Raw genomic sequence first — 27,141 nt, 5'->3', positions numbered from 1 at the left:
GCATTTTTTTTTTTATTCTCAAAGTTTTTCTTGTAAAATTGGATGTGTATTATAAATTATCTTTTAGGCAGGCAAGTTCAGAAGTTTTTCTCTTTTTTTAAAACTTGAATGAGTTTACTTTTATAAGGAAACTATATTACTGGCGTAAATGAAAAGTCATTATCTCTTGCCATAAATTGACGGTAACTGCAAACATTAAATAGGAGCCTAGTGGTGCAATGGTTAATAGCTCAGCTGTCAACCAGAAGGTCAGCGGTTCAAACCCACCAGTGGCTCCATGGGAGGAAAGACCTGGTGATCTGCTCCCATAAAAATATCAGCCTAGGAAACCCTAGGGATCAGTTCTACTCTGTCCTATAGGGTCGCTGTGAGTTGGAATCCAGTAATCACACACAACAACAATGTAGACATTAAGTACAGACCGACTAAAACAGTCAATATTCACGTGTCACCTGCAGCAGGGGTATGCAGACCACACTTTGGGAAACACAGTGCTGGGAACTTTCACATTCACGCAACTCTGTGAAGTGGGCAGTGCTGACTTCACTCTACAAATCTATTCATTCATTCAACACGTGTTGAACGCCCACTCCGGCTTCGCACTGACCTAGGTGCTGGGGACACAACAGGAAGCACAACAAAGTCTCTGCTATCACAGGGCTCACATTCTACTGAGAGCAGACAGACGGGGAAAATACACAGTATGTCAAATGGTGATGAGAAGAGAAGGTACAGAGGGGGCAGAGAGAGTGGAAGGGAACAGAGGTGCTCTTTTAGCCAAGGTGGTTAGGGGAGACATCCCTGGTGAGGTGATATTCAAGAGAGACCAGAAGGAAGTGAAGGAGGTTAACCATGGGGATATTTGGATCAAAGGGCTTTCCAGGTGGTGGGAATGGCAAATGCAAAGGCCAGGAGGAGGGCGCATGCTCAGCACATCTGAGGAGAAGCACAGTGGCCAGCGTGGCTGGAGCAGAGGGAGCGAGGGGGAGGGGGAGGTGGGGGAGACGAGTCGGACAGGTGGCCAGAGGGTGGTGGGGCCATACGGGCCATGGTGAGGTGGCCAGGAAGCCGTAGAAGGGTTCTGAGCAGATGTGACATCATCATACTTAGGTTTTAAGTGTGTCGAGAAAGGCTGAGAGCAGGGCAGAACCTTTCCAAAGGGCCTGCTTGTAGAAGGGTGGAGGCTCCTCCTACACCTCATCCCTGAGATCCTGGGAGGAGGCTCAGGCTGGCAGGGACCCCTGGAAGCAGGGCCTGTGTCCGATACAACCTCTGACTACTGAGGAGGAAGAGAGTGTACCCAGTTTTCCCCTCCCAGGCTGGTGCTATTCGTGAAACTGATTGACGGCAGCTTCGATTTGTCAGAGCCTCCCACCCCACAGGACCGGCCACTCTGCCTAATGGGAGGGAGTGAGGGGTCAGCCACAGAATTTCTGGTCCACCAGTCTCTGCCTCCATCCATCTGCTGTGCATCAGAGAACTTTCCTTCTAAGGGAAAGAAACTCCCTGCTGTATCTCTCGCCAGGATCACACTTTCCCTGCAGGCTGGGCCCGGGAGCAGCCCCCTAAAGAGGAGCGAGCACTCAGAGGCCCCTTCCTATGTATTCTACAAATATGCCTTAAGCTTCTCCTATGGGTTGGGCATGGTGCAAAGGGTCAGGCAGAGATGATGGTACCTTGGCTCTACCACCCTCTCTGACCTCATCTCTACCACCACCCCCTCCCCCCACCATCACTCATTAGTCCTTCTGGCTGTTCCTCCATCAAGGTCACTGCACTTGCTGTTTCCCCTGGAATGTTTCCTCCTTGCCCCTGGGTGTGTTTGGCCCCAGACCTCCTCAGGGGCCTCTCCTGTCTACTGCAGGCCTTCTCGGCTTCCTCGCCATGGTAGCACTACACACTCTCTGGAAGTATCCCTTGGTTGGCTTATTTGTGGTCTCCCCCAGGAGGATGCCAGGACCACGAGCCCAAAGACAGTGCCGATTTCTTCTTGTGTGTGTCACCGATGTACTTTCCGGTGCCAGAACGAGGGCCTGGCACATACAAGGAGCTTACAAAGTATCTGTGGGAAGGAAGGAAGACAAAATCCTTGTCCTCAAGGAACTTGGAGCAGAGAGGTGGAAACAGAAAAACAATTGCTCCAATGAGAAAGATGTAGCAGTCTGCTCGCGTAAAGATTACAACCTTAGAAACCCTACGGGGCAGTTCTACTCTATCAAATGGAGTCGCTATGAGTCAGAATTGGCACACAACAACAATGCAATGTGGTAAGTGCTGCAGAAGAGGTGAGCACCTGTGCTGGGGCAGGCTTTACAGAGGAGAGGATAGGCACTGAGAGGATGAGGGAGGACAGGGCATCCTGGAGCCTAGCTTGGGGCTGGGCTGGGGAGTGGGCAGAGCATACTGGCCGATCCCAGGGATCAGCTAGAAGGGCTGGCTGCTGACATTCAGGCTTGCTTTAAGCCTAATGAGGAGCAAAACCTGTTTCTGCTAGTGATGCTAAGTGGCCAGAAAGCCTTAGGCAGGGATGAAGCCTCGCACTCCAAACCTCACATTCCAGCACAGTGGGACTCAGGGGTCCCGGACTCAATTCACTCTCACGCACTACAGACATGATTTTTGCCACATGAGCTAAGTAGCTCAAGGAATGTAAAGGAATAAGTTCCTGCTGGCTCCCTCTCACTCCATCCATTTGGGACTTGTGTTCCCTTCCTCCTTTCTTTCCTGTCTTCTTTCAGATTAACAGAGCACCTCCTATTCCATGCCAGGCCACGGTCCCTTGCCTTAGGTGACTTACAGTCCAGCGGCTGTAGTGAGCCAGGCAGATTTTAAACATGTCACCCCACCACCAACTGTGCGATGTCAGCCACTTCAAGGGCTCTGAAGTGGGTGCGCGGTGCCACCACGAGAGACTTCAAAGGGGAGACATGACTATGGAGGCCAGGCGAAGCATCGCTGAGGGGGACCACAGAACAGAAATCTGCAGGATCAACAAGTTAACTGGGGAGTGTTCTAAGCAAAGCGGATGGCACAGGCAGAGGCCATGTAGGAAGAACAACCACAGAGAGCAGAAGGGACAGGAGAAGGCCATTGGGGTAGGGGCCTGGAGGGCAGGGGAGCATAGGATGACATGGGACTAAGCAGGGCCAGACCACGAAATCCACAGGGAGTCTTGCCCTTAATCCAAGACCCATGGGATGCCATGACAGGCTATTGGGGTGGAGGGTGGGGGTGGAATAAGGGCTGTGAGCAGCTTTGTGTTCTAAAAGGGTGACTGGCCACACTGAGTAAAGGGTGGAGGGAGCCCAGAGTGGGTGCTGGGGAGCAGTTAGGAGACTGCTGTGATGGTTCAGACAAGAGGTGTCAGTAACATGGCGCAGGCAGGGAGAAGACATTTTTGAGGTGAAGACATAGGACTTGGCGATGGGTTGGAAAGAGAAGGCAAAGGAGAAGGGGATACGGAGGTTGACTCTGGGGTTTCTGCCTTGTGTAACTGGAGGGACGGTGGTGTCATTCATGAAGAGGCAAGGGCCAGGCGAGCAGCTGGCCTGAGTGTGGCTCAGGCATGCTGCATTGAGAAGCTTTGAGGCACCAAGCGGAGAATCATGTGCCAGCAGCTGGATGGGCAGGTTTGGAGTCCTGAGCTTCAAGGCACAGTTAAGATGCTGCTTTTCTCTGCTGACCATGCTCCAGGCTGGGGGATGCCCCCCTTCAGCTGAGTTCCAGCGTTTTCCCAGACCCATCTATCAGAGCACTATCAAAGCTACCGTGGTCATGGGCTTAGGTGTGTGGTGGATGCTGTGGTGTGGAGCCAGATCCCTCACTCTTCCCCTGGCCTTGGGGAGTGCTGATGGTGTCACTCACAGCTGTGTCCCTTCCCAGGAAGGACGCTGTCTTGCCCATGATTATGCCTGCTGAGACCAGTCGACGTCAGGGGTACAAACACCCAGGCTCGTTGACTCGGTGAGGAACATGTCTGAAGGGCCAGCCTGCCCCAGAGCTCCCTGAGAGGCCACTCAGAGAGGCCATGTTCCACCTGTGTCACGGATCACCTCCTCCCTCTACCCATTCCTGCTTCCCTCTCCCCCTGGCAGCTGTTGTTCCCGAGAGCCCTCCCCCATGAACCTCCTGCACACACATCTCCACCTCAGAGTCTGTTTCCTGGGGTGCCTGAGACAGCATGCCTTCCCTCCTTGACCATGAGCTCCCAGGCCAGGGCTGAGCTCATTATAGCAAAGGCACTTGATAAATGCATTTTGAAGTGAACAGACAATCTTGACTCAGCCAGGATTTTCCACAATGGTCCTGAATTCAAGAAGACTAGGCCCAAATCCCCAAAAGTATGATTTTATTCCTTGGGCCACAGACCCCAGTTTTTGACTCTGAAAATATGGTCTGTGGAAGTGTGTGATATAAGGCCCTCAACTCCTGGGTCTTCATTCAGCAGCTGAGCAGCGAGTGTGGCAGCAGAGCCGGGCAGCAGAGCCAGACACGTAGGGAAGAATCTCAGGCTGGCTGCGTGACTGAGGACTCGTCTGAGTTTCCTCCACTGTCAAAACTGGGATGATGTCATAACAGCATTATTCATAAAAGTGGAAGCAACCCAAACGTCCATCAACTGATGAATGGATGAACAAGATGTTGTATACCCATCCAATGGAATATTATTCCGTGATTAAAAAAGAAGGAAGCAACAGATACATACTACAACATGGGTGAACCTTGAAAACCTTATGCTAAATCAAAGAAGTCAGTCACAAAAGGCCATATATTACACGATTCCATTTATATTAAATGTCCAGAGCAGACAAATCCAGAGAGACAGAAAGGAGACCACTAGCTGCCAGGGGCTGGGGGAAAGGGAGAATTGGCAGTGACTGATAACAGTATAGGGATTCTTTCTAGGGTGATGGAAATGTTCTGGAATTAGATAGTGGGGATGGTTGTATAACATTATGAATATACTAAAAACCACTGATAGTATACTTTAAAATGGTGAATTCTATGTTATGTGAACTATATCTCAATTTTTTTAATTGAAAAACAATTGGGGTGATGGTGAAAGCATTCACCATATAAATACAAACACTTAGAATACTGTCTGGCATATAATATGTGCTTGAAAAATGTTAGTGCCTAAAATGATGCGGTGGCACAAAATCTGAACTCATTGTGTGGCCCTACATCCAACTCCCTGAGCTAACCCTGAGGCACCTTATACCACAAAGGTAATTACCCACCCGAAATTCATACAAAGAAAAGATGACATAATGTTTTTTAAAGACACAGCTTTCCTTCCCCCTTGTAGCAAGTGGCTGAGCTAAACTGATGCTGGGGAGAGCAGGTGGATATAGATTTGGTCTGCCTCTGGGAGAGAGGTTGCTATCACACCCTCAGAACAGGCACTGGGCTGTTGACAATCACCGCCTTGGTTGTGCACCAACCCTTGAACATGTTGTCACAGGTGGCAGCCAAAGAATGGTATCGGTTTAGCGGCAGAAGGCAGGATCTGGAACATCAACGAAAAATCAGGGGCCAATGACAGGAGTTGGTCTGCTCTAATAAAAAATAGCATTTTTATAATGTCTTGACTGGTGTGTTTGTCAAAAGGAGATGACTTCAAGCTGGTGAGAAGGTCTAGGAATAGAAACCGAGTGACAGGGAAGAAGCCAGGCATGCTGACTATGGGAGAGACGGTGCTTCATTTGTGTGCTGCTCTATTTTCAGAAGGAAAGGACAGGATTGATTAGGAGAGGCTTGTCAGCCCTCAAAGTAGTGTATGTCTGATCCATTCTTTAGAGCAGAATAGCAACCCACAGCTTCCGTGGTCTCCCAGCCTCAAGCTGCAACTTCGATCCAGAGCCCCGCCAGCATGCTTTGCTTGAAAACACAGATCTACATGGCTCCCCTGATTAAAACCTTCTGTGGCTGTGAAAGTAAGTTAACAGAGGCATTTTGGGGAGCAGTGTGGCAGAATCCACTAAAACAAGACAAAACAAACCCTGCACAGCATCAATATACTCTCAGCTGGTTACTTAACTCCTTAGAATCCACCCTCAAGAAAGACTCACACAGGTGCCCAAGGAGGAATGAAAACCACCTTAAGGCCCTCCAGCTGGGGAATGGAGAAATAACCTGTAGTCTATCCATACCATCGGGATTCCTTGAATGGCACAAATGGTGAAGTACTCGATACTAGGCAAAGGCTGATAAAAAGTTCAAAACCACCCAGAGGCACCACAGAAGACTGGCCTGGTGGGATCTGCTTTCAAAAAGTCACAGCCTTGAAAAGCCTATGGAGCCATTCTACCATGCACACATGGGGTCACCACGAGTTGGAATTGACTTGATGGCAACTAACAACAACAACAACCATGCTATGGATGCAATAGGTTAAAAAAAAAGAGCTTGGTTTATTTGTAAAACCAAGGATGGATCTCCAAGACATATCGTTGAGGGAGAACAGGTAAATTATCAAAGCAGTTTGTAGAATACATTCAAATACATTTAGTATGACATCATTTATGTTAAAATACATACATTCAATAAAATACCGCATATATTTTATGGATACACTCAAATGCATAAATGTACAGAGAAAAGTCTGGAAGGATGCACATCAAATCCATTACTCCAAAATGGGAAGGCTGAGATTAGACAAGGGTAGGAATTGGCAGAGAATTGTAGCCTTAACTAGAAGGTTAAAAATAATTTAAGAGAGCTGTTTTCATGTATTACTTGTATAACTAAACGATCTCAGCCTATCCCATCTCCCTCCCCTACAGAGCTAAAAAAAAAAAAAAAACCACAATGGTTCCACATTCCACTCAGATTCAGTTTAACATGGCTTTGTCCCCTAACTCCAGGAAAAATGCCTATTTGAGATCTTGACAAGTTTTAAACCGAATTCCTGATCTTTCCCCCAAAACCTGCTTCCACACTTTTTCCCATCTCAGGGGATGACAAATCCATCTTTCCGGTTGCTCTCACCACAACTTACAAGTTGTTCTTGATACCTCTTTTGCTCTCCCACCCATATCCAATCTGACAACAAACCCAGTTGGCTGTACCTTCACAATATGCAGGATCCAGTTCCTTCTCAGCATCTCCATGGCTACCGCCCTGACCCAGGCCACCATCTTTCTTCTCTTCTGGGAATTCCATGACAGCCCCTTGCTGGTCTCCCTGCTTCTCTCTAGCCTCACAGTCTATTCTCTGCCCATAGCCGGAGAGATCCTGTTAAAATATATCAGGTGATATCCTTCCTCTGGCTCAAAACGCTCCATATTTGGAGGTTTAGGGTTATGGTTTCATGGGACAACCCAGTTAATTGGCCTAATATAATCTCTAGTGCTTGTATTCTACCTTCTAGCCCATTGCATAGTGCTTGGGGTCTTAAAAGCTTGCAAGCAGCCATCCAAGGTAAAACAATTGGTCTCTATTTGCTTGGAACAACAGAGGAAGGAGACGAGTCAGGAACTGGAGGAGGAAATGGAATGCGTGGCTAATTGCCTCCATGAACAACTGCCTCCTTTACCATGAGACCAGAAGAACTGGATGGTGCCCAGCTACAATTACTGAACCATTACTATAGAAGAATCCTGATCAAAAGGGGTAAAATGCATAAGAGAATTTAAAATTCTCCTGGAATCCAGAATTTCTGAAGCCACTGAGGCTGGATGAACCTCTGAAACTATTGCCATGAGATAACCTTTAAAACTTAAAACCAAAAATATGCTCTGTCTTCTTTAAATCAAATAGTTTAGCTTAATTAGTAAAGAATGTCTGCCTTGAGCTTTGTGCTCTTTTAAGAACTGTCTATATGGAATCAAAGGAGCCCTGCTGGTGCAGTGGTTAAAATGCTTGGCTGCTAACTGAAAGGTCGGCAGTTTGAACCTACTAACTGCTCCCCGGGAGAAACACATGGCAGTCTGCTCCTGTAAAGATTTCAGCCTTGGAAACCCTATGGGGCAATTCTACTCTGTCCTATAGGGTCAATATGAGCTGGAATCAACTTGATGGCAATGGGTTTGGTTGGTTGTATATGGAATCAAATTGACAACCAACTCAAAGATTAGCTGGGAAGCCTAGGGGGCAGTAAGTTTGTGTTAATGGTGGAGGAACAATTTGGAAAAGGAGGGTGAGAATGGTTGCACAACTCGAAGAATGTAATCAGTATCACTGAATTGTACACGTAGAAACTGTAGAATTGGTGTATGTTTTGCTGAGGATATTCTCAGCAACAACAAAATGCTCCTACGGCTCCCATCTCACTTAGAAGAAAAGCCTAAATCCTTAGAAATGGTCCCAAGGCCCAACACCATCTGGTCTTTCCCCACCCCTGCCCCCTCACCCCCACTGCTTCAGCCACGTAAGCCTCCTTGCCATCCCTTCAAGGTGACCTAGCTTCTCCTACCTCAAGGCTCTGGCCTTGCTGTTTCCTAGCCCGACATGCTCTCTTCCCAGAGATCTGCATGGCTTGCTCACTTCCTTTCAGTCTCTGCTCACCCCCTCAGTGAGGGCTTCCCTAGGGACCCTCACACCCAGTACTCCTATCTCCCCTTCCCTGCTTTGTTTTTCTTCTTTGATACCCTTCATATTTTATTTATTTGCTTAGTATCTGCCTCTATTATTAGGACATAAGCTCTCTGAGGGTATGGATTTGTGTCTGTTTAGTTCACTGCTGAATCTGTGTACCTAGGGCAGTGCCCGCCACTGCAGGTACTTGATAAACATATGGCAAGTGACTGAATAAATGAGCACACAGAATTTTCTACATCGGGCCCCAATCTGCATCACCAGCCTCAGTGACCCTCATTTGTTCCCAATATATATTCTTTGCTTCAATCACAACAAACTACTGGTCCCTCCAACTGCTGTACGTGTTCATGTGACTGCATCTGTTCTTATCTGCTGGGCCCTTACCCAAGCCTGCCCTTACTTCTATTATTCAATCTTCAATGTTAGTTCCTCCCTGGAGCCCTGGCCCCCTCCCACCCCTATCCTGCTGGCTGAGTTAAAAGCTTTCTCCTCTGCAGTCCTGTACCTTTCCCATTGTTTCGTAATTAAGAAACTGCTGCCAGAGTCCCTGCGTGGCGCAAACAACTAGGCGAAAGGCTGGCAGTTTGAACCTCAAAAGATAGGCCTGGTGATCTGCTTCCGAAAGGTCACAGCCTTGAAAACCCTATGGCGCACAGTTCTACTCTGACACACATGGGGTCGCCATGAGTTGGAATTGACGTGATGGCAACGAACAATAAGAAAACTGCTACCATTTATAGAATCGTTTACCCTGTTCTGGCCACTGTGGCAGCATAGTGATTCTCACTGAATCCGCACAAAGACTGATAAAGTATTATTCTTATCTCTATTTTACAGTTATGAAAACTGAGGCACAGAGAAGTTGAGAGACTTATCCAGAGTCCCCCAGCAAGAAAGTGGCAGACCTGGACTTTGAACCTCACTTTATGGGAGTCCGAAGTCTTTCACTCTTTAGTATCAGGTTGCTCCACTAAATTGTGAGTCTCTGATGGCCAGGGCCAAGGTGCATGCCAGGTCACCAAAGAAACAAGCAAACAAACAAACCGATCAGAACTGAAAACTCTGGGCTCCAGAGTGCTGGCCTGGGACTGGACCATGGTGACAGCACAAGGTGGGTCCTTGGGCTCCTTGGCCTGAGACCCTGGCCAGGCCCCCACCAATACCACCACTAAAGACACCCTGGAACAATGTGGCCCAGCATAAGGAGCACACCTGGCAGAGCGTTAACAACATGAGCTCCAGCATCAGACACCCTCAGGATCAAGTCCTCGTTCCCCGGCTTAGTAGCTGTGTGATTCTTGGCCTCACTTTCCCTTTTAAAACGGGCAGCTAGACTCTGGACACCACCCTGTCCCATGAGCCTCATGGTCACAGCACTGAAATTCCTGGAGGCCAAGTCCAGATAGTGTGTCCCCACCCCGATCACAACTGGCTGAGCCAAGAGCAGGCACCTGAATCAAGCCAGGCCAACAATCCTGGGAAATCTGGATTAAAACGTTCTGGGATGATCTGGCTATGCTCTTAAAGGGGGAAGTGAACTCTGGAGTTGCTGGTAGGGGCTATTTTCTGCCAGCTGAGCTGAGAACAAAGAAAGCTGGTTTGTGCCAAGTGAGAAGAATGACACAGAAGCGGAGAGATGCAAAGATAAGACCTGTAGAGAGAGGACTTCCTGGGACCCTAGGGACCTAGACACCAGTTCATCTGTTCTTGACACTTGATGCATCCCTGCCCTTGGATTCTGTGAAGCAAGCCCTCGCTATAGCCTTGATAAAGTAACATAGTCCCCCTTCTGCTAAAGCGAGGTTGAATTTATTATTTTTTTAACCAAGTCCTACGTAATACAAATACTTACCTTGTAGAGTTGTTGTAAGAAATAAAAGTAATATATGAAAAGTTCTTACCTCAGTGCCTGGTGTGTGGTAAATAACACCCAATACACAGTTGATAATATTCTTACTATAATCAAGCCACAAGGACAGACTGTTACAGGAACTAGACAAATTAATCATCTTGCCCAGTGATCTAAATTAGTCTTCTCCGCAAGGGTAGTATGCCATGGGATTCTGTCCTTGGTCCTATCTCGGGCTATAATTTTATCAACGGCTGGATCTGGCTATTGAAGGCTGTTTTTTAAGTCTACAGATGACATTCAGAGGGGAGGCACATGGAACGAACTGGATGACGGAATCTGGGTTCACATCAATTTCTAAAGGCTAAAGATGGGTCAAGTGCAGCTTGATGGAATGCATCATGGCCAAGGTAAAGGCCCTGTAAAATGGGAGGCATTAGGAGTGAAGTCTGGCTCAAGACAAGTTCACAAGACAAATGACAGTGCTTTTAGTTGTGTGCTCAGTGTGAGCTAACAGTGTGGTACGGTTGCCAAAAACTACCACCACCACAGCAAACACAATGAGAACACTAGAAATATTTGCTCAGAATAAGAGAGACAAAGGGAAATAACATCTACTGTGTGCCAGGACAGTGCTGACATATACTGTTTCAACTGATATTCTCATTAACCCTATGAGGGAGGTATTATTCTCATTATCCCTATTTGACAGGTGAGGAAATTGAGGCTTAGAGAGGTAAAAGGACTCAACAAATCTAGTATAGAGCAGAGTTAGTATTTGCACTCAGTTCTAATTAGAAAGTGGCCTCTATCCCTACATTCTACATTGATCAGTTTGTAGTTGGAATATTCAGTCTGGTTCTGGGACAATGTGCTTTTAAAGAAAGAGGATGGTAAGATGAATACTGTCCAGATGAAAGTGAACAGGAAGGTGAAGACTCTAACCAGATTGACAATAGCAACTTGAAAGATTAGATAGGAACCATAGGGGGCAGTGAGTTTATGTTAATGGGGGAGCAACAACTCAGAGAAGGAAGGTGAGAATGGTTATACAACTCGAAGAACGTAATCAAAGTCACTGATTTGTACACGTAGTAACTGTTGAAGTGATGTTTGTTTTGCACTGTATATTCTCAACAACAACAACAAAATAAAAAAAAAACAAACCCTCTAACCAGAAGTCACATTGAGACTGAATCAACTAGGGAAGACCAAGAGCAAGTACACATATCAGCCTATCCTACACAAATCTACAGAAATGACACCACTTAGAAGCTATAACAGCCTGGGAAAATAAGGAGGGTGCCATTGGCAGATTAAAGCGTTGCGAAATCCCTGAGAAATGGATGGCAGACAGAACTGGATTAGTAAAAAGAAACACAGGCTAAAACAGAAGCTAGGAAGAACTGCTGCGAATGGCAGAGGTGGTCCTGCACTGCTCCAAACGCAGAGGCAGCACATTGTGCAGGAAGAGGAGAGGGCCCTCAGCCAAGAGTCAGACAGAATGATGGAGAACTCTGGGGGGATACCAGGAGGTGGCCCTTCTTTCCACCTAGCTTATGCAGGAGCTATGGTTGGGGGTCTCTGTGCCAGAAGACAAACCATTAACACCACACTTCCTGTAGCAAGTCCCACCCCTCTACCCATAATCACCAGCAGCAAATCAACGCCATGAAAGAGAAGGACCACCAACTCAACAAACAGAAGAACTAACAACCAAAGAGACATTTAAAATATATTTAATATCCTCAGAGGGATAAGAGAAGATACTGCATCCTTTAAACAAGAATAGTCCATTATGGAAAATAATTAATTAGAAATCACAAGTAAAAGATATAATCGTTAAAATAAAAAACTTCAATAGATGGCTAAAACACAGAATAGGTAAACATATAGAGAATATTAACGAGCTGGAAGATCAGAAAGAGGAATTTACCAAAAACACAGATACAAAGACAAAGAAGGAGCCTTCATGGTGCAATGGTTAAGTGCTCAGCTGCTAAGTGAATAGGCTGGCGGTTTGAACCCACCCAGAGGCTCCATGGGAGAAAGACCTGGAGACCAGACTTACTGGTCTGACAGAAACTGCAGAAACCCTGAGAGCATGGCCCCAGGACACCCTTTTAAGTCAGTACTGAAATCACTCCTGAGGTTCACCCTTCAGCCAAAGATTGGACAGGTGCATAAAACAAAACAAGACTAAATGGGCATACCAACCCAGAAGCAAGGACAAGAAGGCAGGACGGGACAGGAAAGCTGATAATGAGGAGCCCAAAGTTGAGAAGGAGGGAGTGTTGACATGTCATGGGGTTGGCAACCAATGTCACAAAACAATCTGTGTATTAATTGTTTAATGAGAAACGAATGTCCTCTGTAAATCTTCATCAAAAGCACAATAAAAAAAGAAAAAAAGACCTGGTGATCTGCTCCTAGAAAACCCTATGGGTCAGTTCTACTCTGTCATATGGGGTCACTATAAGTCAAAATCGACTCAACAGCACCTAACAACAACAACAACAAGGACAAAGAGGACTAGCAAAAATATAAAAGGTTGTTAATATTCAGTATTGGCAAGGCATTTTCATCTGTTTTTTGGTAGGAGTGTAAATGGTTAAGTCTTTCTTATTAGGCTACTTCTAGATTTCTTGCCATGTAAGCCAAATAAATCCCTACTTAAGGCCAATGGTTGGCAAATTAGAGCCCATAGGCCAAATCTGGCCTACCACCTGTTTTTGTAAAGAAAGTTTTACTGGAACTCAGTTACACTCATTTGTTTACATATTAGTAAACAGTTACAGTTAGAAAGATGAACATCTGATAACAATCGGTATGCATACTTCTGGAATCGAAAACAGATTAAAAAAGTTTACTGAAGGCTTCACTGAGGTGGGGGCCTAAAGGTGTAAACTACACTAACCTTCCTCCGGCCCCAGGCACTCCAGCTGATGGAACGTTGAGTGGACAGAGCCCAGTGGTAGGACTTGACGAATAGTAACAGCAAACACGGAAATAACACTTACTGGTTTGGTTCTAAGCACTTTGCATGTACTAATTCTTTTAATTCTCCCTATAACCCCATGAGTAGGTACTCTATTTTCAGTTCCATTCTGCAGATGAGGAAACTGAAGCACAGAGAGGTTTTGTAACTTGCCAAACACCACACGGCTGTTAAGAACCAGGATGCAAACACAGGCAGTCCGACCCAGACCCCTGCCTTGCCCTTGACCACTCTGCCATTCTACCTCTTATGTACCAAGCCACCTCCCAGGGCATCAACAAAACAGGAACAGCCAAAAGAAATTTCTTGAAAGGGTATAAGTTTTTATTTAAAAAAAAAAAGGGGAGGGGGGTGTCAAAGTAGTCATCGTGGGAAAAGAAATCCAGAGCTTTGTTGATCTTCCCTACACTTATTTCATGGTTTTGGTACTGAATTACACGGTGTGGGGCAAAGAGGGCACACATAATCTCTTCAGTGTTGGTGGCCTCTAATCAGACTCTAGTCATTGTTAACCGCATTTATTTAGTTGGGGGAAGCAAGTATCAGACTATCTCTGCTTGTTGGATGAGGAAATTATCCGGCAGTTGTTGCCCCTGCCTTACTATTCACTTGCCCAGCCCTGTGGGCACAGGAATATGGAGTCCTTCTGTCCAGCTACAAGCTGGCAGTAGGGTCCTATGGAGAGAGGAAGGAAATGGGCATTGATGAGTTTTCTGGCGTCCACAGCGGGGCTGGATTTCATGTGTTTATCTGCCCCAACCTCTTCAAGTCCTCACAACACCCAAGGAGAAGGGCTGATAACCCTTGCTTTATGGATAAAGAAACTGGGCCCCAGAATGGCTAAGGAGCTTGCTTAAGGTCCCTCAGCTGCCTCCAAAGTGACCCAGTGCTCTTGCCACTCAGCCCCGGTGCACAGAACACAGCATGAATACCCGCTGGGCCCTGCACTTGCTGTATCAACTGGGCAGGCCGCTTCACTGCTCTGAGCCTAGGTTTCCTTACGTACAAGGATAATATTGTGAGAAGTAAATTAGACGAAGGATGTGCAAGAGATTTTTAACAATTATGTTTTACTACTCCCACTACAAAGTGGCCGTGTGGAGGCCAGCTGATGCTTTTGCCTGCCTACTATTCTTTCCCCCTTCTTCTGGCAACCCATTAAAAGCCAGCCCGTTGCCATTGAGTCGATTCCAACTCATAACGACCCTACAGCAACCCTAGAGGACAGAGTAGAACTGCCCCATAGGGTTTCCAAGAAGCAGCTGGTAGATTTGAACTGCTGACCTTTTGGTTAGCAGCTGAGCTCTTAACCACTGTACCATCAGGGCCCCTCTTCTGGCAACAGTATCCTGATTTTCCTTTGGGAAAATATCCCTTCCTTTGGCGCAGTGGTTAAGAGCTATGGCTGCTAACCAAAAGGTCGACAGTTCGAATCCACCAGCCACTCCTTGGAAACCCTATGGGGCAGTTCTGCTCTGTCCCATGGGGTCGCTATGGGTCGGAATCGACTTGATGGCAATTAGTTTGGTTTGGTTTTAACATGTGCTTAATGAAGGATTGACTCCACCCCACTCTCACCTCCAAGGCAGATGCACTGCCCTGACTGGCCAGGGAGTCTCAATCTGGGGACTTAGTTGGAACTGTTGTGAAGGATTTACTCTGTTTTTGCTGGAGTGGCTGAGAGAATATAATAATGATAGAGAAGGCGAAGAAGAGAAAGAAGCACCTATAGCTTATTTGAGGCTTACTATATATCAGGTACTGTTCTAATCACCCATGACTATCCTATGAGGTAGGTGCTGCTGCTGTTACCCCACCCTACACATGAAGAAACCGAGACTCTGAGTTGGTCCAGCTACTGGGATAAGTGATGAGCCACGACGTGACCCCAGGCCATCTGGCTCCAGCGCCTGTGCTTTTCTACTCAAGCTGTGCAGTCTCTGTGCCCATAAGCCTGGGCTCCTGGTAGCCATCTTGCCACCAAGAGGGAACAGCCTGCTGAGAATGACCGCAGAGTCAAAAGGGCTGTCAGAACACCTAGGTCCAGCCATGCCCGGCGCTGTCTACTTTTCAGTTATGTGAGGCAACAAATTTCCCTTTTTTGCTCAAAGCTGTTTTGAGGTAGACTTCTATTACTTGAACAGAGTCAGAAAGACATGGCTGTGAACCCTAACGAGGTGAAGTTACAGAACCATCAACTCTTGTCAGACCTGAGAGACCATAAACAGAGGCACAGAAAAGAAATGAGTGTACCCACAGTCAGTGGCAGTGGCCCCGGAATGGAGCCCACACAACCTGGCCCTGCTCTCACGGTCCTTGTCCTATTCCTCCAGAGGTGTCCCCAGACTGGGGGACAGATCTCACAGGCCCATTTTACCCATTTTCATACACCTTCTGTGAGTAACTTGCAGGAACTTCCTCCTCTTCCGATAGTATCATTCTCTTTTCTAATCATATTCGGGATTCCATAAAGTGATGGGGCGGGGGAGGTAAAGGGAGACACTTTAGAGGCAATTTCATGCCTGAGATCTGAGGATACAGAAAACTCTGCTGAAGGAGACGTTGCTTATCCCAAACAGACTCAGGAAGGGGAAGCTGTCAACATTATCTCTTTCTGGCCACAAACTGCAGCTCTCTGATGGTTTTTTTCCTAGAGTTCAATCTTGTGCTGGAAGCTAAGCTGATAGCAGGAAGGTTTTAGACATGTCCATCTCCTTTCTGGCATTTTATAAAAATTGATTCTCTTTGCTTTTCCAGGCTTGAGTCTTGGCCTTGCTGACATTAAACTTGGGTTCCTGGTACTGTGTTGGTGTACACGTTTCCTGCAGCTCCCAACCTGACCCCAGGGGTCACGGAGGAGGCTGGTAATTCAGTTGCAAGGTTATTTCGATGGGGAGAGATTACGTGCCTGTTCTATTGCACCGAGGCGGGCAGGAACACTGGCCTGATCCATGTCCTGCTCTTTCTTAGCAAGTCCCTCCTCCACCTCTGACTCTGAAGGGATTAGCTTCTTAAATAGGCTATTTTGCCCCTGCCAGTCCTAAATTACAATACAGCATTTATTGAGCTTCGAGCATGTGCCAGGTATTGTTCTAAGCACTTTACATGTATTAACACATTGGGTCCTTCCCACAGCCCTGTGATGCAGGTTCTACACTATCCCTACTTTATAGAAGAGGAAGTCAAGCCATGGAGAAGATGCCTATGTGGAGGAGCCAGACTAGGAATCCAGGCTGTTTGGTTCCAAGGTTCACAGTCTCGACTACTTTGCCACAGTGCTTCTAACCCTGCCACGTGACTTATTGGCCCTTCATAAATCAGAAGTTGACAGTGTTTCTATGGGCCCCACTCTCCAAGATCTCGAAGCTACAGAGACCAAGACCTCAAGAAGCAGAGAGACTGACAATGATAACTTCACAACTGGAAATGCATTTGGCAGTTGGGTCTAAAACGGATTCAGTTCTCCTCTGCCCAGAAATATGAACTAAAAGGTTTCATTCCAGTAAAAGCGCCGATTTGGAATGTCGGCTGTCATATCAGGCTCTTGGAATGCAGCACCAACAGCCTGCATTTTCTTTTCTCTCTCTCTTCCTTTTTTTTTCAAACAAAGCAATTGAGACCTGTAAATATGGAAGGGGCAGCTCCTGGTTCCCCAGAAGGCTAAAGCTGCAAGAACTCTGTGAACTTAAATGAGAAAACGGAAGGGTCTGTTGTTTGTATGCTAATAGTATCTGAAATTTACAGCCCCGCTGACCTCCTCCAATTGGCCAAGACAGGCACCCAGAACTAAGGGTCCGTGAGAGAGGCTTTTAGAAACTGAGGTACTGAATATGCCCCCAGCCCTTCTAAGGAAAACCTCTCCACCCCCACCCCTGCACCCTCATGAGAAAAGTGGAATAGGAAGCTATAGGGGTGGCCACTGCATGGTTCTGATGTAGGTACCTCTACCAAGGGCAGCCACCCTTAAACCTAGCCAGCATTTTATGAGGTAGCCTAGAACAAAATGCTCTGCCCATCTCTTGCACTGTTAGGAGACACATTGGAAATATCCATTTTCCCATTAATTCTACTTTTAAGAATTTAATCTTTGGTTATTCCTGCACATGTGCACAAAGATGTCTGATCTAGAATATTATTTAAAGTACTGTACAAATAGTAGCAAAATACTATTAATAGCCTAGAGTCATCAGTTGGGAACTAGTAATGTATTTATGGACAGGGCCACAATCCTTTATATGCAAAATCTGATCTGAACTAACATGAACTGTATAGTCGTTTTTTATCCCACTTAGTATGAATATTCATATTTCGCTGCAGTTATATTAATGTATTTGATTACAGTGTGCTGCCCCAGGTCCTACTGTACCCGTACCTGTTGCTGTTGAGTTGATTCCAACTCATAGTGAGCTCATAGAACAGCATAGAACTGCCCCATAAGGTTTCCAAGAAGCGGCTGGTGGATTCAAACTGCTGACCTTTTGGTTGGCGGCCGTAGTGCTTAACCACTACATCATCAGGGCTCCTGGGATGATATTACTTTCTAAACTCTAAAAAGCAAAACACATTTGGCCCCAAAGGTGTTGAATAAAGAATTATTTCCCTTAATTGCCTCCATGAACAACTGCTTCCTTTGCCACGAGACCAGAACAACTGGATGGTGTCTGGCTACCATTACCGAATGTTTTGATCAAAGGTTCTATAGAAGTATTCTGATCAAAAGGGAGAAACTGCAGAACAGAATTTCAAATTCTCATGAAACCTAGATTTTCTGGAACCTTGGAGGCTGGATGGATCCCTGAAACCACTGCCCTGAGATAACCTTCAAATCTTAAACAAAAAATATCCCCTAAAGTCTTCTTAAAACCAAACAATAGTTTAGCTTAACTAGTAAAGAATGTCTGCCTTGAGTATTGTGCTCTTTTAAGATCTGTCTATATGGGATCAAATTGACAACTGCAGCTCAAAAGGTTAGATATGAAACTTAGGGGGCAGTGAGTTTACGTTAAGGGGGAAAAATAATTCTGAAATGGAGGGTGAGAATGGTTACACAATTCAAAGAATGTAATCAGTGTCACTGAATTATACATGTGGAAATTCTTGAATTGGTGTAGGTCCTGCTGCATATATTCTTAACAACAACAAAACAAAATAGATTATTTAAAAAAAAGAATCATTCCCCTATACATTCACAATGGAGTACTATGTAAACATAAAAAAGAATGAGGTCAATTCACACATCCGGCCATGGAATGATCTCCAAGATACTTGTTAAGTGGGAAAAGAAAAAAAAAAATAGGAGCAAAACAATGTGTATCACATGCTATCATTTCATTTAAAAAGGGGGTTAGGGGAGGGTAGAGGAGGATAGAATATATGCTCTGCATAGTTGCATACCTGTAGAACATTTCTGGAAGGTCACACAGGAAACTGATTACAACAGTTGCCTCCTGGGAGGGGAGCCAGGGGACTGGCATCAGGGGCACTGGATCCCCCGAATGCCATTCAGTATTGATTAAGCAGGTCAATCAGACTCTCTATGGCCTCTGAACTGGGGTTCTAGAGAAGAACAGCTGGCAGAGAGGAGCACCAAGACAACCAGGGGTGCAGAGACCAAGAGGAGAACAGAGGCATGTGCATGGTGGCACCACGAAGTGAGAGAGTGTGGTCCAGATAACCCCGTCCCTGGAGGCACCCTGGATCCTGGACTCTCCTTTGCTGTCTTCTCCTGAGATCTCTGTCTCCTCCTTTACTGGGAAAGCTAAAAGAACTCTCTAGTCCTTGCACCAAAAGGCCCTGCTTAATATCAGGATGTGTGTGTATATGCCTGTGTGTGCACACCTGCATGCAGGCATACGTGCATGTATGTGCGTACAAAGAGAAGGTTTAATATTTTCTAGGTGGCTGAGTCAAACGACTTTTGTAGTTCTTTACCAAGTGAGCTTAGCAGATGGGTGTGCTGTCAAAAGCATTTTCCAGAAATCGCCAATCAGTTGCAAAAGAAGGCAGTCCATTATCACTGGAGGCTCTCAGGATGGTTAAGAGTGGGGGCCCTGGAGTTAGCTTGCCTGGGATCCACTTGCTGGGGGACACACAGCAAGGAAGCCGGAACGCTGGAATCACCCTCAAGTCCAGCTGCAGTGAGGGAGACACCTTCAGTAAGAAGTGCAATTGTGCTGCCTGCACCATCTGTCTCCTGGTTGCCTTCTTCCTGTGGAGGGCCGTGATAATCTGTCTGTTGAACGCTAGCCACTCTAAAGAATGATTAACAGGGGAACAAAGAACACTTACGGAATGCTTGCTGTGGATCAGGCATATGCTAGGTACTTTAATACACTGCCGCCTTTAATCCATATACCAGCTCCCCAAAGTGGGTATTATCGAATCAGGGCGAGCGAGGTCAAGAGACTTGTCCAAGGTCACACAGTTGGGATTTGAGACAGAGCTGCCTGACTCCAGAACTTAGACTGTAGCCATCACTGCACATTACCTCCTTGTGGAGGATACAGCACACAGTCCCAGCGGGCCTCTGTGCAGTAAGAGGATGCGAGCCCAGCGCCATGCCATGAGTCCATGGTGCCATGGGCACCAGGGGGGATGCCAGGAGGTGAGGCTTGAAGATGACCAAAGATTTCTTCCTCCTTCACAATTTCCTTTTTTTTCCTCCTCACACTGTGTGATAAATTTACTTCCTAATGATTTTTGAGTAAACTACAATGACCACAATTTCAAAATCATTAATAATTTATGACCAAGGGCCATAAACACTATATAATCTCCACTGGCAGGAACCGTGAATGCTAGTCAGAGACAAGGCCAAGAATATTTTTAACCAGCTGAACTGAAAGTCTCTACCGACTTCAAGCCAACCATTGAAGATATATTTTTCGAAAATGATTGTAACTATACCAAAACCTCACTTCAAGATGTCTCTTCCAGGAAGTCTCCTCTCCCTCCTCTGGAGACCCCTGGAGCTTTACGTGGATCTCTTCTATGAGGTTTATCGCTCTCTTCTTTGATTTGTGGGTTGAGAATTGACACACCGTTGGAGCCAGGCTGGCCATGCACAGCATACAGCGAAGCATCTTGGTTAAGAGTCTTCAGTGTGAAGCCCTTGAAGCCTGGCTCTGTCTCGTTAGCTGTGTGACCTTGAGCAGGTCGCTCACCTTCTCTGTGTCTCAGTTTCTTCATCTGTGAAGTAGGGAAGTATAATAACTATCACATCCTACCCCATGGCCTATTTGTGAAGGTAAACAGGGCATAACACATAAAGCAGTGGTTCTCATCTGTGGCTGCACACTGGAATCATCTTGGGAGATTAAAAAATTCCAAAGCTGGGTCGCACCCCCAGAGACTCTGATTGAACTGTTTTGGAAAGAGGCTTGGACATCAGGATGTTTAAAAGCTCCCAGGAGATTCTAATGTGCAGCAGACCGTGTGAACCACTGACACAAAGCACTTAGCACAGGGCCTGGACCAGCATGGTTGCCATATACCTGTCAGCTGTTGAGCAGGTGTGTGGGGGGGGGCGGGGGGGGCAGCCATCCTCCACAACACCCATTGCCACTGCTGCCTTACAGGAATAAGGACTCAGTATTGTCGTTCTCCATTTTCCCAAAGAAGCCAGAAATCTGCATTTTTATGTGAAATCTCCCAATTTTTAAATGTGGACAACTAATTTTTGAAAATCGTATAAAGGTCAAAATCCATTGCCATTGAGTTGATCCCGACTCACAGTGACTCTATAGGACAGGGTAGAACTGCCCCATAGGGTTTCCAAGGAGCGGCTGGTGGATTCGAACTGCTGACCTTTTAGTTAGCTGCCAAGCTCTTAACCACTGTGCCATCAGGGCTCCTGCAATAGGTTATGGACCAGAAAAAACACATCTTTGTGCTGAGACTGGCGAGCTTATTGAGCACTGCCGCCCAGTCCACGATCACGACCACGGAGAGGGGCCCACTCCCAGCCCAGGGTGGAAACCGCACGTTCACCTGCAGGCGTGAGGCAGCCGCAGTCTCCCCCCACAGGAGCACAGCGCGTGTCCTCATCTGCTTTGTTCTAACCAGCACTGGGAGAGAGACAGCCTGTCTTTCCCTTGCATTTCACGGTGACATGGCGTGATATACACTTGGCAGCCTGTGTAAGTCACCAAGTGCCAGGAAATCCAGGTTTCATGGACAAGATGGGGAGGAAGGTAGAGACAGGAGGGGGTGGAAAAAGCATGTTATAGCAGGATGAGAGTCCTGGCAGCTTGTTATTAGTTTTTTGTTTTGTTTTGTTTTTTTAACCAGACAAAAGTCCTGTTAAGAGAGTCAGCACCCTATGTTCCCGAGGGCCTGAAACTATCTTAAATATCTCTCAGGGTTCAACCTGGACATTGTGATACACCACTTCACTCTCCATTTTCTCTCACTCCAAGCTCTTTTCAGAAGAGGAGCAATCTGAAATGCTTTCGGCGATTGGCATGATGGGAGCAGCTGAGAGAGCGGCAATTAGGGGAGTCCCAGTGCCAAGGACAGAGAAAAAAGGGGAAAGGGGATCTCAACCAGTTACCCGCTGCCCGGCTCCCTCATTTCCCAGCTAATTTCTTAAGGTGGAAAATGGGATGCTGTTATTCTGTGGTCAAAAGCCTGTTAGGTTTAAACAACTCATTCCTAGCATGAGGACTGGTCTTCAGCCTCAATCATTTAACCAAGGGGAGCCAGGAGCCTGCAGGCCTGTGCTCACTCCTGTTCTGGCTCCTCCAACTTGGAGTGTCTGGAAGGACTTTGCAGGAGGACAGGCACACCTGTTCCTGCCTCTAGAAAAAAGTCCTTAACAGAAGGGAGTGATAAATCCACCCTAGTTCACCTCTAGATTGCCCACATGGGCTCCCATTTAGACCTTCTTGCCAGCATCAAAGTTCCTAAGTTACCTCCCGGTGCTCATCCCAGGTAGGTTGATTAAATAAGCAGAAAATCCACACTGGTTGTTCTGGCTACAGCTGAGAAGGGGACACCAGAAGTGAGGATCAAAGGCACAGCAAAGCACACAAGGTCCCTTGCAGTCCAACCTATCTCTTCAAGCTTGTCTTGTGCCAACGGCCCCTCTGGAGGGAGGCCAGGGCTACTTTCAGAGGTCAGAGGCCCTCATCCTTTATCTACCCTTTGTCAGGTTTTCCTGGCCCGCAGGGCTCAGTCATGTGGTTCAGGTGGAGTTGCTCCAGCACACCGGCCCTTACCCCAGGTGTGGCAGATCAGCATAATCTAACCCCCTGGCTCCAGTGATTAGTTCAGGGAATGGCATATGAGTCTAGTAAGTCCAGTGAGAATCGGCCTCTGCACATTTGCTGGAACCACTAGAAAAGAGAAGCCCTTTTCCTGGGGGTGCTGCTGAAGTGAAAGAATATTAGTTAGGAAGTGGTGGTAGCCACTGTGATACAATGGGGGCAGAGTTTGGCTGACAGGCCAACACAGAGGAAAGCAGAACCAAGAAACAGAGAAAGACCAAGTCTTGCCATTTTTGAGCCCCTAGATCCACCAGCGCCTGACAAATTCTCTTTCATTATTATAATTACGTCCCTTTACAATCAAGAGTCTTAATATATCACTGTTGATGAATTTCAGGATCAGTCAATATTTATGTATCCGCCTGTACCCCTGTACCCATTTGCCACTAATAAGACTCACAGTTAAACTCCCCAAGTTTGAGACTTGATTAAAGGGTCCTGCTGTCTGCTCCTTCCCTCTTAACCTATGGATTCTTCCTACCATTTTCCACCCCAAATCTGCCTTAATGATCTTGCAACTTTCTTCATTCACGTCTCCTGACTTTGACCATGATCTTTACTTGGCACCCACACACCACCTTTTCTGCTAACTGTCTTGATACTCCTAGCAGAGTTAGGTGATCCCTTTTCTTTATTAAAATCCCACTTTCTTTGTCCCTCTCTGATGGCACTTCTCACACTGCACTGTAACTATCTTGTTGCACGTCTCTTCCAACTATAGTGTGAGTGTCCTGAGATCAAGGACTGTGTCTCATCCATCTCTGAGTCCCAGCCCTTGGCATGGTACCTGGCACACAACAGAAGGAGCTCAGTGTGGTAGGTTTCAAAAATGACCACAATATTTTCCTCTTCCTGTCAATGGGTGAAGCCGATTTCACCACCCCTTGAATCTGGGCTGACCTTGCAACTTGCTTTGACCAACAGAAAGTGGCGGAAGTAATACTGTGCTAGCTCTGAGCCTAGGTCTCTAGAAGGCCTACATCTTGCACTCTTGCAACCCTGAACCACCATATGAATGAGCCCGGCCAGCTTGCTGGAAGACAAGGGAGCAGGTGGAGGAGAATGGAAGCACCCTAAGTGACACTCAGCCAGACCTCAGCCACACAGTTGACCACAGCCGCATGAGTGAGCCCCAGCTGAGATTAGTAAAGCCTGGCCCAAATCAGCAGGACTTCCCAGGTAAGCCCAGCCCAAACTGCTGACCCACAGAATCGTGAACTAAATCCATGGTTGTTGTTTTAAGCCACTAAAATGTGGGGTGATTTGTTATGCAGCCAAAGTTAACTGATACACTCAGTAGGAGATTACTAACAAATGACACTGGGTTGATTCTAGTTGCCAACTGTCTTAGGCTGGGTTCTCCACAGAAGCAAAACCAGTAAAGCGCATAAATATATATATACCCAAACCAAAACCCATTGCTGTTGAGTCAATTCTGACTCACAGCGACCCTGTAAGACAGTGTAGAACTGCTCCACAGGGTTTCCAAGGTGCAGCTGGTGGATTCAAACTGTTGACCTTTTGGCTTGTAGCCGATCTCTAGAAAGATTTATATCAAGGAAACAGCCCATGTGGCCACAGAAAGGCTGGAACATTCCAAGTCCGTGGATCAGGCTGGAGGCCTCTCCTGACCCACGCAGCCGCAGGGGCTGGCAAACCCAAGATTGGCAAGTCAGACAGCAGGGCCCTGGCGCAAAGGCTGCGAAGACTGACAAATCCCAAGGAAGACGGCAGGAAAGCTGTCAGCCCAAGTCCCAAGAACCAGAGGCTAGATGAACAGGAGCCAGCTGCAGGATCCAGAGTGAACAAAAGCCCATGAGCCTTGCCAGAAAGTCCACCTATATTGGATGCAGGCCACACCCCCAAGGAAACTCCCTTTCAACTGACTGGCTACTCATAGCAGATCCCATCACGGAGGTGATCACATTATGTCAGATCTCATCATTATACAACTGCCAAACTATATCATAACTGCCAAACCACTGAGAATCATAGTCCAGCCAAGTTGACACACAACCTTAACGATCACACCAACTATCATTTGGTCCCTTTGGTTGGGACTCAGAGACAAATGAGTAAGATGTCCAGAAATGAGTAACAGGTACTTCTTCACCAGCCAGTTCCCTCAGATCATTTCTAAGAGAGTTGCCCCTGACCAGCCTTCAGCAGGAACATGCTTACCTCCTTCTTCTCCCGTGAGCAGGACCGGCTTCTCTCAGCCCTCTGCAGAGCCTGACCTGTAGTGATTCAAAAGCAGAACCAGAGATTAAGGCTGTTTGAGAACAGCTAGTTCATCACTGCAAAAGCTTTTTATTTGCAAACTGAATAGATGGGACCCATCATAATCGAATGATTTTAAGAAAATGCAGCCCATTATTCTAATGGGGAAATGGTACACTTTTGGAATAGACCAACGACAAGGAAATGGTAATTCACACACTCATGTTATTGGACTATAATGAACAGAACTCCAGCCCTTTAATCTGGGACATTATCTGCACTCTGAAAGGGCTGGCGGACTGTAGTTTTCCCAGTCAAATTACATTTTCATTAAATTGTTTGGAATTATATAAAATGCCTTCCACAAAAATGCCTTCCACTGTGCACATACACAGAATTTTTGATGAGTGCATACCAATGTGCCGTACCAAACCCCCAAACTCACCACCGAGGTGATGGTACAGATGTGAATTAGCAGTAATCACCCATATTTCACATAATGGGCAATTTCAGAGAGAATTGTTGCTTTCCTCGGAAAACTAGAACACCAACATTTGAAGGTATGCATAAATTCAATAGATCAACATCATAATGTTTAAATATGCTGTTCCAAATGCAGTTTTCACAACTTTTATGGAAGTGTCCATTATAAAAAGATTCGCTGATGGAAAATTAATGGGTTGCCTTGGCTTTAAAATGTAAAATGGGAGTCACTCCAAGTTGTCAGTATATCTTCCCAGTTGTCCATCTTCACTCTCGGGTGGCTATTTGTGAGAATGCCATGACCACATGCCCCAAACTCAGAGGGCAGGAACAAAAGGGGTTAATGACACTGTAGTGGAGTCAAGAGATAGGGATGTGAGTCTCAGAAGCAAAATGGAGCGTTTGTCTTTGGATGTGGTCTCTTCCAATGGGTGGGGCACAGGGGAAGGTCATAGCTGGTGATAAATTCAAGTCAAAGGAAGATGTTCTTTCCAAGAAAGTGAGAATATGGGGAAGAGCAAAGGCCCAAGGATGCACACCTGGCAACACCCACACTTTGGGGGCAATTTAGAAAAGAGGCAGCTGGAGAGTTTACAGAAGAACCTGGAGTGGTATGGGAGACATCTTTTGGGTTGTCTGCCCAGCTCATGATGACACCCTAACTGCCTTCCTCTTCTTCCTCTCCTCCCTGTCCACAGGGTGGCATCTTTGGCAGCCATGACTGCTCACGGCCCCATGCTCCGGTCTGGTCTTCTGTGGGCAGCCCCAGGAATTTGGAGTTAGTTCTAAGAGACAGAGGAGGGAGGGGCAGAGCAAGGCCTTCTCTGTGTGTGAGCTTTGATGCTGTGAGCGGCCACTGGACACCTGCCTTGGGGACAGACTAACAAAGAAGGCCAGGATGCCAAGAAAGAATGAACTAATCTGAAACCAACTGCATGCCTGCCTTTGTCATCCACAGAAACCCCCTTATAACTAATTATTGTGTGTGTGTGTTTTCTTTCTCCCTTTCTTTTTAACCTTAAGACAAAGAAAAAGAACCTAGTTTTAGGGATGAATCAGGATATCGGGATTGTTGAGCCAGTTTTCTCATGCTTGCCTAACCCTGGTGCTCTGGAGCACAAGCGCAGATGGAAACCTCACACCTGCCCTGGCTGTCTGTCTGAGAGATTCTGGGTGGGCCCTAAGGCAGGCCAGAGAGGATGAGATACCAGGTAGTTAGGCCGAGTAATGTGGAGCCAGAGCCAGAACATGGGCCTTTAGCTGGAAAAGGACAGAGCAGGTTAGAGGCCAGGGTTGCTGAGAGACCCTGTCAGCTAAAGCAGTACTGAGGCAGGGGGAAGCAGGGCCCAGAGCAAGAGCAGGGAGCAGGAGGGACGCAGAGCCAGTCCAGGGGCGAACATGGTAGGCCCTCCAACCTGGCTGAGGCCCTTCCTTTGCTGGCCAGATACACTTCCAGGAACCCAGTCCTGCTGGACAGCCCACCACCTATGGGACCTCTAGTCACAGGATTTCTCCAGGCCATATTTTCCTTTTTTTAAATAAAAAATTTTCAGTTGGGCTGAATCACCTCTAGGTTTGCTTTCAGCTCTAAAATTTAAGTTGCAACAACAAAGAGCAGTAAAAAAAAAAAAAAAACATTAAAATGGACCAGCTACCACCACTGACTGCTCTGACCAGAATCACAACGGGTTCTGGACAGAGCTGGAGAAGGATGTAGAGCATAATTCTAACCCACAAAAAAAAAAGACCAGATTTACTGGCCTAAAGGAGACTGGAGAAACCTC

The 27,141-nt window shown here is 46.6% G+C and overlaps 1 protein-coding gene across 1 annotated transcript in view; it reads right to left on the bottom strand.

The window, feature by feature from the left end:
* Nucleotides 1-27,141, bottom strand: part of KATNIP (katanin interacting protein) — a 196,359-nt gene that overhangs the window by 152,994 nt on the left and 16,224 nt on the right. The window contains exon 2 of the mRNA XM_023741008.1: nucleotides 24,836-24,891. Coding sequence (XP_023596776.1) covers nucleotides 24,836-24,891 — 56 coding nt within the window. The remainder of the gene's footprint in view (nucleotides 1-24,835; nucleotides 24,892-27,141) is intronic.

This window comes from Trichechus manatus, unplaced genomic scaffold, assembly GCF_000243295.1.
Source record: "Trichechus manatus latirostris isolate Lorelei unplaced genomic scaffold, TriManLat1.0 scaffold00170, whole genome shotgun sequence".
In the NCBI taxonomy this organism is placed as follows: Eukaryota; Metazoa; Chordata; class Mammalia; order Sirenia; family Trichechidae; genus Trichechus; species Trichechus manatus.
Note: the sequence above shows the minus strand (reverse complement) of the source record. Positions and strands in the feature narration are given on the sequence as shown.